Source organism: Anguilla anguilla, chromosome 9 (genome assembly GCF_013347855.1).
Source record: "Anguilla anguilla isolate fAngAng1 chromosome 9, fAngAng1.pri, whole genome shotgun sequence".
Taxonomy (NCBI): Eukaryota; Metazoa; Chordata; class Actinopteri; order Anguilliformes; family Anguillidae; genus Anguilla; species Anguilla anguilla.
In genome coordinates, this window is record NC_049209.1 from 36276129 (window position 1) to 36290594 (window position 14466).

At 39.1% G+C, this 14466-nt stretch overlaps 1 protein-coding gene across 3 annotated transcripts in view; it reads right to left on the reverse strand.

Moving 5' to 3' along the window:
* The window catches only part of tmem132e (transmembrane protein 132E), a 517422-nt gene that overhangs the window by 22281 nt on the left and 480675 nt on the right, over positions 1-14466 (reverse strand). For all 3 annotated transcript variants that reach the window (XM_035433058.1, XM_035433059.1, XM_035433057.1), the window contains exon 6: positions 9119-9324. In XM_035433058.1, coding sequence (XP_035288949.1) covers positions 9119-9324 — 206 coding nt within the window. The remainder of the gene's footprint in view (positions 1-9118; positions 9325-14466) is intronic.

Consider the following 14466-nt stretch of genomic DNA (forward strand, 5'->3'; position numbering starts at 1 on the left):
GGAGGATGTAACCCATGCCTTTGGCGATGAGAACCAACTACAGCTGTAGTACTGCATATAGAGGGCTTTCAACTTTCAGCTAAATATCATTGAAATTATATTTGAGTGAGTTGAGTTGAACTCTATCAGTCTCAGAAGTACTCTGTAAGCCCTGATAACTCATAATAGCCACTTATATTTCTTTGTTTTCACCTTTTGGTTACCACGATGACCTTTAAAGATCACATGGGGTAAAAACCATACAATGTTTACAAGGGAAGCATTTGAATTGTTTCCTGAAATAGCATGATGCGTTTCTGTAAGTTACCCTTTGGATGTTATGACTGGGCATTAAACTGGAAAAAAGTGTTATATTTATTTAATTTATTGCATTTTCTCCCACAAAATGGTAATGTTATTTGTACATGCCCTGGGTAGCTACTTTCCCCTTCAGTCATTTACAAAGACTTTTAAAACAACATTAACTCGCCATTTGCACACATTGTATTAAATGCGCATTACTGCAGCTTTTCTTGCAGTTTGTTATGCCAAATTGCAAGTGCAGACTTATCTCATTACTGCAACACCTTTCAAATTCATTATGTTAAGACTAGAATGTGCAATTTCCAAAGTGTGAGCAACCAGCTGATGATTTCTCAACTGTAGACTATCTCTTAACTCTGCCATATCAGCTACTGCAATAAAACACAGCTCAACTGATACAAGCAGAATGCTGTTGAGTGTTGAGGCAGGGGTTAAACTCTGCCTCCCTGCGGAGGCCAGCAATGCATCAATCATGAATAGCCCCAGCTACAGCCTGCACTGGCACAGTCTGTGTTTGATCTGGGTTGGTACCATGGACTACAGAAAGACACTCCAGTGTTGAGTATCCCATGATACTCAACATCAAGTAAGACTGTAACATCTGGGTACAGATCACTTTTTATGTAGTTATGAACTGTATGAATTGACGCTTTTCCACCGCATGGTACCGGCTCAACTCGCCTCTACTCACTTTTTTGATTTGCCATTGGGCAAAAGTTGTGGATAGTACCTGATACCCACCCGGTACTTTTTTTGGTATCACCTCCATTGAGGTTCCAAGCAAGCTGAGGCGATACCAAAAGGTGACGTGAAAACACTGCAGACCACTGATTGGTCAGAGAGTATCGTCACTAAGTTAGCTTACCCTCTTGTGTCGTTTTTTTCGGCAGTCTTTTGTCTTGCTGCCTTCAGCCTCTTCTGAAACAAAATTTGTCGCCTTGCTGTGACAAACAGCAACATACCGAGAATCAAGAACACCATCCCTTTGATATCCTCCATTTTTCCTGTGTGTGTTGCGTTGAAGATGACGTCACGGCTGTTTCATGCGGCATCGCTATGATGACCAGCTACATTGATGGGGTACTATCTGCAGTGGAAAACAAAGTACCTGGTACCAAAGCAAGTAGAGTCGAGTAGAGTCGAGCCGAGCCGGTACCTTGCGGTGGAAAAGCGGCTAATGTAACTTTCGTTTGTAACTGTGATTTGATAAGTAATTATAGTGAACTCAGAGCTCTTAATAGAGGCTACGCACAAGTGCTGTCCCCTCTTTCTATCTTAGCCTCTTTCCTGCAAGCTATGTTTGCCCTGCTTAACATTTCCGCCACACACGTAGCTGATTTGACTAACTAAGTAGTGTCTCCGTGGTGCCTGAACCCAGGTTAGAATTGCTTGCTTGGCTTCTAGATGCTCCAGTATAGAAGCCCGGCACCATTTTCCTTCAACTCAGACGAACACTCCACACAAGTTGCTTGTTGATATCCCCATTCCAATCTTCACCACCTTTGTTCCTTCTCCCCACGTGAGTGTACACACGAGTGTACTCAGGTGCACCCTCACATTCTTTCCTCATTCAACTCAGATCCCTCATTTGAAGATTTTGCTTTTGCTATTAGGTGTAGAAAATAGTTTTAGATATGTTATTATAATGATGTTTAACTGATTCTGATAACTGCTTAATAAATGTTGTTTATTTGCACCTAGTTGTCTGCTTCATGTTCCTTGAATGTTGATTATAGTCACTATGTTTTATTTCAAGTACCACTGCCTTCAGGAATTTGATTGATATTATTAGTATTATTTGATAATATTAGTATTATTTGATTAATAAACAAATTGGCTATATTTCATAATCTAATTAAGTTAACCATTAATATTTGAAACTACTTTAAATTCCAAAATATATGGTAATCATTTTATGAGACTAATTATTACTAAAATTCTACCTACAGCACTTACAAAAGCATCAGCAATGTATTATATGAGTTACCATAAGTTCATTCAGTGGTCTGACAACCTGACCTAAAAGGCTAAAACCTCATTCTCCTTTCCTTCCCCAGGATAATTATTCTATTATTAGCATGATCCTCAGATAATTTGGGATGCATAAACCAAAGCAGTCTGTCAGAGGCTGACAAGGCATACCCCATCCATTGATTTTTAAAGCTTTTAAATAATCTTAAAGAGACAGTCTTTCTCCTTGCAGAAACAGTTTCAAATATTTTATGTAGTGAGAGGAATGTACCTCAAAATGTTTTTCCTTCAGAAGGTCAGAAATATGTTTTTCTTTTTCAGGATGCAAAATTCTTAATTAAAATTCTTCAAATTCATTAAAACATGTTGAGGGCAATGCCACCTAGTTTTGGTTACTTACTGACACAATGAAGCCAGTGAGGTTGACCATTATGTTCCAGAGAGCATGATGTGCAGTTAGCCTGTTTGCTGCGGTGCTTCCTGACAATGTTTAAGGCTTGTAATGTGAGTAGAGTGTTTTCACAGGTAGCCTCTGCTCTCAGCGCAAATGGAATGGAAGGAGATTTGCAAAATCAATTATGTAAGCAATATTCATTTTCCCACAACAAGTGGAAAAACTGCATATCTAAGTGTTCAATTTACTGTGATATTTCATAATGATGTTTGTAAAATTACCATTTTTCTGGACTGAGATTTGAGTGACAGATTACTGAAAGACCTGAATACCCTCATTAATTTATTAGGGGTCCAAGCAGCGAAGCTGGTGGAACCCTATTGTATCTGTTCGGATTATTAGGGGTCCAAGCAGCGAAGCTGGTGGAACCCTATTGTATCTGTTAGGATTATTATTATTATTATTATTATTATTATTATTATTATTATTATTATTTTTCTCCGCTAAAAGTGTCTGAGGCTCAGCAACCATAAGTCCTAGAGCAACCAAATTTGGCAGGTGGGTTCCTATGGCCCCCCACTACTCAGGCACAAAAATCACCTATGTCAGCCAGATGGTGGCGCTATAACAAAGGGTCATGCGTAAAAGGCCATAACTCTCACACCATAAGTTAGATCAACACAAAACTTCATTAACCTATGCACCTGAACATGCTCTACAACTTTGCCATTCTACTCTACAGCTATGTCCGCCATATTGTTTGCCCACCATTTTGACTTTTTCGTTGGGGCGTGGAAGCTTTCTCCACTAAAATGTCTGAGGCTCAGCAACCATAATGTCATGGTTCTGTGTTTTGTCTCTGTCTTTCCTTGTTGGGCCGCCAGATGGCGGCACTTCTGTTTTGTGTCCTGCTTGTACCCTGTGTAATTGTATTATTGTTTTCAATTGTTCAATTATTGCTTTTTGGTTGTCTCGTTTTCCCTTCCCTCTCTGTGGCCTGATTGTTCATGGTGCCCTCCTGTGTCTCGTCAGTGTCTGTTCTATTTAAGTTTCCTTCTTCCTTGACTCAGGTGCTGGATCCTTGGTTGTTTGTTAGTGTGTGCCTCTGATCATGTTCCTGCCCATGTTCTGTTTTCCACGTGCTTTTGGACTTTTGGATTTTCTTGTTTCCTGTGTTTTTGAAGTTTTCCTTTGTTTTTGAGAGTTGCCCTGCGAGGCTTTTTGTTCCCTGCTTTTGTTCCTGTTTTCTAAGTAAAGTCCTTGTTTCCTATTCCGTTTGGAGTTTTGAGTTTTTCCCCTCACTCTGCGTTTGCGTCCGAACCCCCCACGCACCTGACACATAAGTTGTACACCAACCAAATTTGGTAGGTGGGTTCCTATGGCCCCCCACTACTCAGGCACTACAAATCACCTATGTTGGCCAGATGGTGGCGCTATAACAAAGGGTCATGTTTAAAAGGTCATAACTCCCACACCGTAAGTCAGATCAACACAAAACATAATCGACCGATGCATCTGAATGTGCTCTACAACTTTGCCATTGGGAGCACCTATGTCCGCCATATTGTTTGCCCACCATTTGGACTTTTTTATTAGTAGGGGTGCGGAAGAGCTGGAGCTCCAAATCTAAGTGTTACGACATCTAGTAAACTTCTTTACGGCAAGCGACATCCATGGCGACGCAAGTAATCCGACACCGTAGGGTCTAGTTTTTATCAGTGAGGGGACGGTCTGAACGTCGGGGAAGCAATGGAAGACAGTGCCAGCCAGAGTGCATGCTAGGCTACCAAAAGTTTGTTAGTAAAAGCTTTTTGAGAGGATGAATAATTACTTTTCTTGAGCATGGATCCATTTGAAGACAGTATCGGGTGAGTTCGTTTAGTCTTTGAATCTGTCATTATGCTGAGAAATAGCTAAACCATTTTTATTGGTTTTGAGTTTCTGTGCAAACGCGCGAAAACACGCTCGTACAATAAAACAATGACGGTAATACATATATAGTCCGCTTCGTTCCGTTGCTACCATAACATAACACACTATCTTGTGTCTACAGCTGCAGTTTCTCGCTGCAATTACTAATATTGAATATAAACAAAAGACGCAATTTATGCTGTACTCTGCCAATGTCTAAATAAATAATACGGTACGGTAAAGCTTTGAGAGGATGAATCATTACTTTTCTTTGGCATGGATCCATTTGAAGACAATATCGGGTGAGTTTGTTTAGTCTTTAAATCCGTCATTATGCTGAGAGAAATCGTATTCTCAATTTAATCTCTAAATTGACTGTAAGCTTAGGGTTGTAACTAGGTAGCTGTTTCGTGGGTGACTTAGTTAATGCACTCGTCTTAACTATTGCTTGTATTTTTGCATAGACTGCGTTGTTGCTGTTCTTGTTTGTGTTAGTGTTAATCAGTTTAACCTACAGGGTCCAAGTTGAACTATGCGGTTGTTCCCTGCACTTGGAACGGTACTTCTCTCTAGGGTTTTCAACACACTTGTTCCTGGTTATGGTTATACACTTTGTTGTACGTCGCTCTGGATAAGAGCGTCTGCCAAATGCCTGTAATGTAATGCAATATTCCGTAGCAACAAGATAAATCCGACGTTAGCCCTAAAATATGCCAATACAGCAGTGAAAACACTGCTCAATGAATAACGACATAAACAAGACAAAGTTTTTTTAAATTATGCCATGTCATTCTACATTCAATATCTGAGACTAAACATTGAATAAATATACAATCTTACCACTGGTTTTACGCGTAGAGATGTCCCTTTTGCGAATGAGTGGTCATATATTCTCTTGGACAATCCGTTTGTGAAATATAGGCTACGCGCATTTGTGACGCCTGGGCTATCTTCAAAAATAGCTGTGCGTAATACCACACCTGTTGCTTACGGCGTTGTCGCCCTTTTTAGTACAATTTGGCTTGATTGACAATTCATTTACTCAGTAGGTGAGAGTATAAGCTTTCTAACGATGTATAACATGTCTGATTTTGCTTTTGGAATAACGTTTCATAGGTCAACGTAACCAAACTTTTTCTTATCTGCCAATGTCTAAATAAATAAAATGGTAGGCTACTTTGCGCGCATCACGCAGATCGCGAGTTGATATCACGTCTTTATTTTCGTTTTTTCTCAATGTCGTATTTATTATTTGAAATGTGTATTTATGTGTTATTATTCTATATGTCTCTGTGGCGCGCTGAAATGTGCATTCTCTGCTAAGCTGAGCAATGGATTGGAATATGTGTCTGACGTAGTGTTGCACGGTATACCAAAAAAAAAAAAAGAAACGGTTCGGTATTAGAATATTCCGACGTTCGGTAGTTTTGAGTCAAATGTAAAAGCCAGGGAAAATTGTCTCCCGCATTACTGACTGAGAGGATGAAAAGTGTAATTTGTCAGAATCTTCGCTAGAAGGCAGTAGCAACTAAGGTTGCCAAGTGAGGTGACTTGCGCTTGTGCACTCAGCTCCTTGATACAGCGCAAGCTTTGACTCAGTTCACTTCAGTAGCAATAGGTGTTCCAATTTGGAAATATTTTATTATAGATAGATGCTGTATTGTTATTAAAATATGCTATTTTTAAATCTATTTAAAGGTGAAAGACCTGTTTTACAGATTATTTAGTTTACAACTGTTTAATTTTTGAAATATATTTAACATATTTTTCTATTGTTCAGTGTTGTAACACTATAGGCCTATGCATATTAATATGTTGAAGAGGCTTCAACTTAAAGGTTGTTAATGAACCAGGGCTGCGTTTCCGAGTTTCAATGTACCTTAACGTTTTACGAAGGTTCTTAAGGTATACCTTTCAAAGGGAAACCGCTTTTTTACGAGTGTTTCCTGGACTATACCTTAAGACAACTGTTAAGGGACACCTCAAAGGTACATCGTAAGTTGGAGCTGGCCTTCACTGTGGTGCTGAAAAGTTTATCAATCGATGCCAAGCGAATCGATTGTCTCACTTGTAAAGGCTTGTGAATGACGTTTTAATATAACAAGTGTTATCATAATCATTTTACATCAATCTAATATTGCAGAAGAGGGAGCTATGCCTACTAGAGATCATCTGCTAATCTCTTTAAGAGTCCGTTAAGACGAGACCTTGTGATAGTTTCAATAAATACGTACATATAGGCTACAAAGGATAAAATAAAAAGCATCAATCGGGACATATAAGCCATAGTCTGGGACTTCGTGGAAGCCCAGGGAAAAGGATATAGGCTACATATGGGTGAATTATTTTGTTCTTATTGAAACAAAGGTCTAACGTTAATTTGTTTTTGTCACACAATATATAGGCAACTGTAGCAGCATATCACTGCACTGCACTGATTCCCGCGAACTTTTCTCTGCAATGCAAAAATGATCATAGATGAAAGGCAAAAGCGTGTCTGTGGAAATTGATCCTGATGAATTCTATACCGGGTGCCTTATGAATAGGTCTACCTGTTAAAGTGATTTGTTCATCCACCTTAATTTGCTGTTGGATAATCTTAAGTTTAACCAAGAATATCATTATTGGGTTGTTTACCAAAAATCGTAAAACAACATGGTAAGAAAAATGTTCTGTAATGTTGATATTTACCCAGTGCTATTTTGTTTTATATAGGAGGTGTGAGCTAAAGGAAGGGGATGTAGATCATTTGGCTATGTTTGTCCATTATGAGCCACTGTACCTGTATGTGTGTTTATGGCTAGGCCAATCAACATGCTCTAGTTCGGTCATGCAAGTAGACTCACTCAACGTTGGTTTTGCACACACAGGTTTTATATTCTTAATAAACCGGCGGTTTGTTCCAAGTCAGTGTGATCATTGACTCACACACAAACAAACTAATTTCTACAGGGTATGCAGTCAGAAAAGCCATATCCTAAGCTAGCGCCACTACGTATAAATTAAAAAAACTTTTTTTTTCTTTTCACAAATTGGATTAGTATCATGGATAGGCCCTATACTTAATTACCATCATGATGGGGATAGACAGGTAAAACAACAACATTCTCACGACGTGCTATGCACAGACACGTTGATTAGATAATTACTTTTCGTAAAGTTAATATTAAACTCATTTCCGCATGCCGATGTGCTACTAGATGCGCACTGTAGTACAACTGTCGATTTGAAAAGCAAAATGTTGGCATAATAAGGCAAAACTGTGACAGGATTACCGGAGCGCAGCGCTAAGGGACAGCTTACGAGTGCCTCAGACCACCCTTTTAAAGGTATACCTTAATTAAGGTATACCTTAGCTAAGGAGACGCTGGGAAACAGCTCGAGACCTAAAGGAAGACCTTAAGCCCTTAACCTTACGACGCACGTAGCGCTAAGGAGACTCTGGGAAACGCAGCCCAGGTTGTTAATAAACCATGAATTCGAAAATGAGGTCAACCCTTGTGGACATTACGTTTCTGATCTATTAAGGTAATTTCAGTATCGTTAAGGACCGAGTATCGAATTAGCATCATTTAAGTTTCAAGTATCATTTCAGTATTGAGTATCATAATACTAAACCTGGTATCAGTATCAAAGTCAAAATTTTGGTATCGTGACAACACTAGTGTGACGCCTTTTTTAGTTGCGGCGCAGAAACACTGCAGCTGTGCATACACGCCGGACCATCTAAGTGTTACGACATAGTAAAGGCCTTTACGGGAAGCGGCCAGGACATATCCATGGCGACGTAACTAAGTCATCCGACAGAGTCTCTTAGCACAAAATTGGCCATAAGTCATCAATATTTTATACGATCATCATGATATTCATTAGATATGTTGGGTGAAGGCATATGATCATGAGGACAAAGCCATTCTAAAATCGCTCCATAGGGGGCGCGATGGTGCCAATGCTTGGACCCCTCCCAACGCCGCTTGCGGCTTTAATCTATCTTGGATTTGTAGAAATCTGTAGCATGTCATGTACTTAGATATTTGAAGAAATTACAGTTTAGGCCTAATGTATCACTGTCAAAATGACATTACATTTCATTTTGAAATGGCTGTGATGGAATTAGTTAAATTAATAAGCGTGGACTTTTTTCATTTATGAGTCTGGCATGTTATTATAAGAAGAAATGTATAAGTGTGCATTTACTTTAAAATTAGTAAATGAATGCAAGCCAAGCAACTGCTAAACTCGAACAAGCAATGAATGAAAACAAGCAATTTAAGGGAAAAAGGCAAAAAAGGAAAAAAAAAACATTATGCACATACATGCCACGGTGGGGTATGCATACAGACATTTGGACAGGCAAGTATGCGGCAGTCAAGCAAAATTAAATCAATTCCAATTCTGCAGAGCTGCATATAAACATCTTATCTTCATTCAAGGGATGTCGCTCAGAACCTGAAGTCTTCTTACCCTCCACTCTCAGCACCAGTAAGTGGAAAATTTGCAGAGAGGTATTACGAGGAATTCAGCTGTTTTGCTTCTCACCTGCGATCTGGCAGGATGGGGACCCTCCACCCCTTGATGAAACTGAGCCTGCTGTCGGAGAGCTCGACCTGCAGAGGTAGCTTGGGCACCCACACAGTCAGCTCCAGGGGCGCGCTCAGATGCTCGTAGCTGAAGATCACTCTGGCGTTCATGGAGCCTCGTGTCTCCTTTCCATTCACAAACACATAGTCACAGTTCATGGACACCTATAGCAAATGGGAGGGAGGGTGGGGGGAGAAACACAATTTCTGTTGTTAACAGCACCGAGCAAACAGTACATCCAAATAGAAAAGCTGGTTGAGTAGCAGTTCCTCTTAAACCCATTATTTTGCACGATTTTGTGCTCTGTTTATTCCAAACGTATACATATGCACACACATACTTTCATACATACAGTTGAAGTCGAAAGTTTACATACACCTTAGCCAAATCCATTTAAACATTTAAAGTTTTTCACAATTCCTGACATTTAATCCGAGTAAACATTCCCTGTTTTAGGTCAGTTAGGATCACAACTTTATCTTAAGAATGTGAAATGTCAGAATAATAGTAGAGAGAATGGTTTATTTCATTTTTATTTCTTTCATCACATTCCCAGTGGGTCAGAAGTTTACATGCACTCTGTTAGTATTTGATAGCATTGCCTTTAAATTGTTTAACTTGGGTCGAATGTTTCGGGTAGCCTTCCACAAGCTTTTCACAATAAGTTTCTGGAATTTTGGCCCATTCCTCCTGACAGAACTGGTGTGACTGAGTTAGGTTTGTAGGCCTCCTTGCTCACACGCTTTTGCAGTTCTGCCCACAAATTTTGGATTGAATTGAGGTCAGGAGTTTGTGATGGCCACTCTAATACCTTGACTTTGTTGTCCTTAAGCCATTTTGCCACAAATTTGGAAGTATGCTGTGGGTCATTGTCCATTTGGAAGAGCCATTTCCAAACTTTAACTTCCTGGCTGATGTCTTGAGATGTTGCTTCAATATACCCACATAATTTTCCTTCCGCATGATGCCATCTATTTTATGAAGTGCACCAGTCCCTCCTGCAGCAAAGCACCCCCACAACATGATGCTGCCACCCCCGTGCTTCACGGTTGAGATGGTGTTCTTCGGCTTAGAAGCCTCACCCTTTTTCCTCCAAACATAATGATGGTCATTATGGCCAAACAGTTCAATTTTTATTTCATCAGACCAGAGGACATTTCTCCAAAAAGTAAGATCTTTGTCCCCATGTGCAGTTGCAAACTGTAGTCTGGCTTTCTTATGGCGGTTTTGGAGTAGTGGCTTCTTCCTTGCTGAGCAGCCTTTCAAGTCATGTCCATATAGGACTCGTTTTACTGTGGATATAGATACTTTTGTACCTGCTCCCTCCAGCATCTTCACAAGGTCCTTTGCTGTTGTTCTGGGATTGATTTGCACTTTTCACACCAAAGCAAGTTCATCTCTAGGAGACAGAACGCGTCTCGTCCTAGGCGGTACAACAGCTGCATGGTCCCATGGTGTTTATACTTGCGTACTATTGTTTGTACAGAGGAACGTGGTACCTTTAGGCATTTGGAAATTGCTCCCGAGGATGAACCAGACTTGTGGAGGTCCACAATTTTCTTTCTGAGGTTGATTTATTTTGATTTTCTCATGATGTCAAGCAAACAGGCACTGAGTTTGAAGGTAGGCCTTAAAATACATCCACAGGTACACCTCCAATTGACTCAAATAATGTCAATTAGCCTATCAGAAGTTTCTAAAGCAATGACATCATTTTCTGGAATTTTCCAAGCTGTTTAAAGGCACAGTCAACTTAGTGTATATAAACTTCTGACCCACTGGAATTGTGATATAGTGAATTAAAAGTGAAATAATCTGTCTGTAAACAATTGTTGGAAAAATTACTTGTGGTATGCACAAAGTAGATGTCCTAACTGACTTGCCAACACTATAGTTTGCAAACATGACATCTGTAGAGTGATTAAAAATGAGTTTTAATGACTTAAACCTTAATGACCTTAAGTGACCTTAATGACCTTAAAACAAGTGTATGTAAACTTCCGACTTCAACTGTACATGCTTGCATACATACATACATACATACATGCGTACACACTAGGCATGGTCACGAGTACTCCAGGACTCAAGTCCTCAAAATGCTAGGCCTGATATAGCGCTATAGAGTACTCTGAAAAAAATTATTTGAAAATAAATTCACGTGATTTAATGTTTTTATGGGCAATGATGTTAGAAATCCATGTTCTGCAAGCTGTAGCTATTTCAGCAGCAATTGTGACTTTAAAGTGGTTGAGTTTTAAACATTGTTGGCCTCATGAAGGATACAAACCTGAATAACACTGATGCTTTTTCACTGCAGTCAATGATTCTAAGCAATCTTGAAATTGAGTCAAAATGAAAATTATGTCAAAATGTGAGTTTTAAAGTCAAGTCAAAATTGTTTATCACATTAAAACTGCACATAAGAATGTTTTAGTCAATATGTTCATTTTAAGTTTAATTAATATTTTAATGACTATATATATATATATATATATGGAAATTTTCAGTTGCGCTGTCTATTGCTATGTTTTTCCATTATTCTTGCCTACTATAATAGCCTATACAACAAATACATCCCTTAACACGATGCAATATATATCATGTATAATATATGCCTAATAATGCCTTAAAAAGTAATAGTGTTTTAAAGAACATTAATTTATTAAATTAATAATCTCATGTGTGAAACAACTGAAATAACAAGCGCAACTACAGCCGCGTGTAATGAAAAAAAATCAATGAGCAGTTGTCACGACAGGAACAAATACGGGTAAAATACATTGATAGATTGGTGCAGATTTCATCACTTTGAATCACATTTCACATTTCCATCACAGAAAAGCATATTTTTTTGCCTTCAACAGAACCTGAAACACATTATGTTGAAATTGCATAAGGCCCACTAAAATAATAAAACAGGGTTGGGCTACCATGTTTGGTACAACATGGTACACATTGCGAGGTTTGAGTCTTTGATGACGCATATAGTTACTGACACATCACTGTAACGGGAGGAGAGCTGGGCAACAACTGACAGGGGCCGTCAAACATTTTGTTACAATAACATCCCTAATACGAACATACATAAATACATACATACATACACACACACACACACATACAGATTCTGTCAGATTTGAGAAAACCCTCACAAAGCTAGCGAACGAGAAGCGTCAAATATATATCATCAGCTGGACCTAGGGCTGTATATATCCTAGGTCCATATCTTCCTTGATATCATACAATTATGTCCACACTTTGCATACTGAATTGGAGTAAACAGTGCAACAAGATGTACACAAACACGACTATAAAAGACTATATATTTCTAAGGGAGGAAAATGCACAGAAAGGGGCTGAGGTTTTCACCCAGCAGGAACAGTACAGTGCATGTGGTCAGGGAAAAAAATGGTATAGGGTGGGGAGTGGGCACTGCTGGAAAAAAACTTGACTCAAAGGTATTTTCTACAATAGCTTCATTTATGTACAGTTTGAGAAACCCAGACCATAGAAGCACCCTTGATTGCATCTCAGCTGCGGGGGAACCCCCACTGTCGGGCAAGCTCCTCTTTGTTCCTTTAACAAGTAACCACATGCAGGTGCTCTTGATAGTTTCCTATTTGCAGGTGAGAGAGGGCTGGGACTCTCAAAGGTGCTTCTGCTGAAGAGAGATTAATGTTATCCATGGTGCTGGAAGACAAGTGAAAATACACAGAGGAATGACTCCATCCTGTACAGTCATGAAAAATTATTTTACAGTAATGCCATGCACAAATATGACACTGGTGGCTGCATATACAGAATACAGTATCCTGTCGCTTTTCAGGACATTGTGAAATTTGCAATGTGTGGCCTTCAGCTGTACTAAACAGAATAGCACTTCAAACACCAACACAATTACATTATGGAGACTTGGTATGGTAATCATTCAACATGTAATTTGTGTAAGATCTTTCTTCCCCCTCCCCTCATGCACTGTATGGACAATTTACTGTAATATTTCAGGTGTTCATCATTTTTAAAAAAAACAAAAAAACAAAAAACAACAACAACAACAGAACAATCACACAACAAACTAGCCACGTTGCTTACTCCATACACAACCACCATTTTATTTTTCACTTAATTTTAAAATGATTTTTTTTTTTTTTGATGAGTATCATCAAGGCATAACTTCTACTAACCCCAAAGACCTTTTAGTGTGTGCTCTGATCAAGTACTGCTTTTCTACATTATAAATGTCTATCTAAGTAAACAACATAAAGGTCAAAATACTCAAAAGATACTCAATACTCAAAAGAACTATGTAATTATAATATGCACATTCCAAACTGGTTAAAGCACTGTCCTGCAGCAGTATGTTATGGTGATTTATTTTTATGGCAGCATACATAAGGTCTATTGATACCATATCAAACCCAATCGCAATGCAGCTTTACACTGTTCATGCACTGTCCCAGTGCATGGAATTCCTTGATGGGAAAAACAAAAAAAGCACAAATTGAACAGCGTATGAGATCAGTGCCATTGTCAAAATGTACTGTGAGCAACAGCACCGAGAGTCTAAAAATTAACAAGAAAACACTGTTTAAATACAGTGACATTTGTTGAACCAAATGGGAATCTGATATCTCTGACAGCAAGTCAAACATTCCATGAATTACTAATACTCTAGCAAGCACAATGTTGACAGTTGACGGGGCTCCATTTCTAGTGCTAACAAATACTGAAGTCAGCATTGCACATTCAGACTGTTCAAGCCAAGTGGAATTAAATTTGCATGGGTGAAAATCAGAATTTGTGACAAAGCTTATATTATATGATGAAAACATATGCTAGGAGCTCTTAGATGAGGATTTGATTAATGGGAGAGAATGCTTAATCTAGCAGAGAAACAAAAATCTTTCAAAAGTCACCTGGTGAGGAAAATCTCATAAATCCCCAGCCCTTTAATGGTGAATTATGCACTGCGATAGATAGTAAGGTTCGTGGAGCATAATATTGGTGATTTATCAGGGGGTCTAAGGCAGCTGACACAGTAATCAGAGAAGCTAATCTCCTGCAAATGGAGGTCAGGATCTGGAGCCAGACCACTGAAGGGAATTCATCACGAAGTGGGATATCTATGTAATAAAATACTCGGTCCTCCTAGACGCTCCGCGCCGTTATCGATACTTTCAGGAGAAATTGATCAGCGATGTTTCTCAGTTTTAATGCATCCCAAAACGATCTGCCTCGAAAATTTGCCCATACCCTTTTGTGCAGGCACTCAAGGCAAGAGCGCATTTCCAACCGGCGACCTGTAA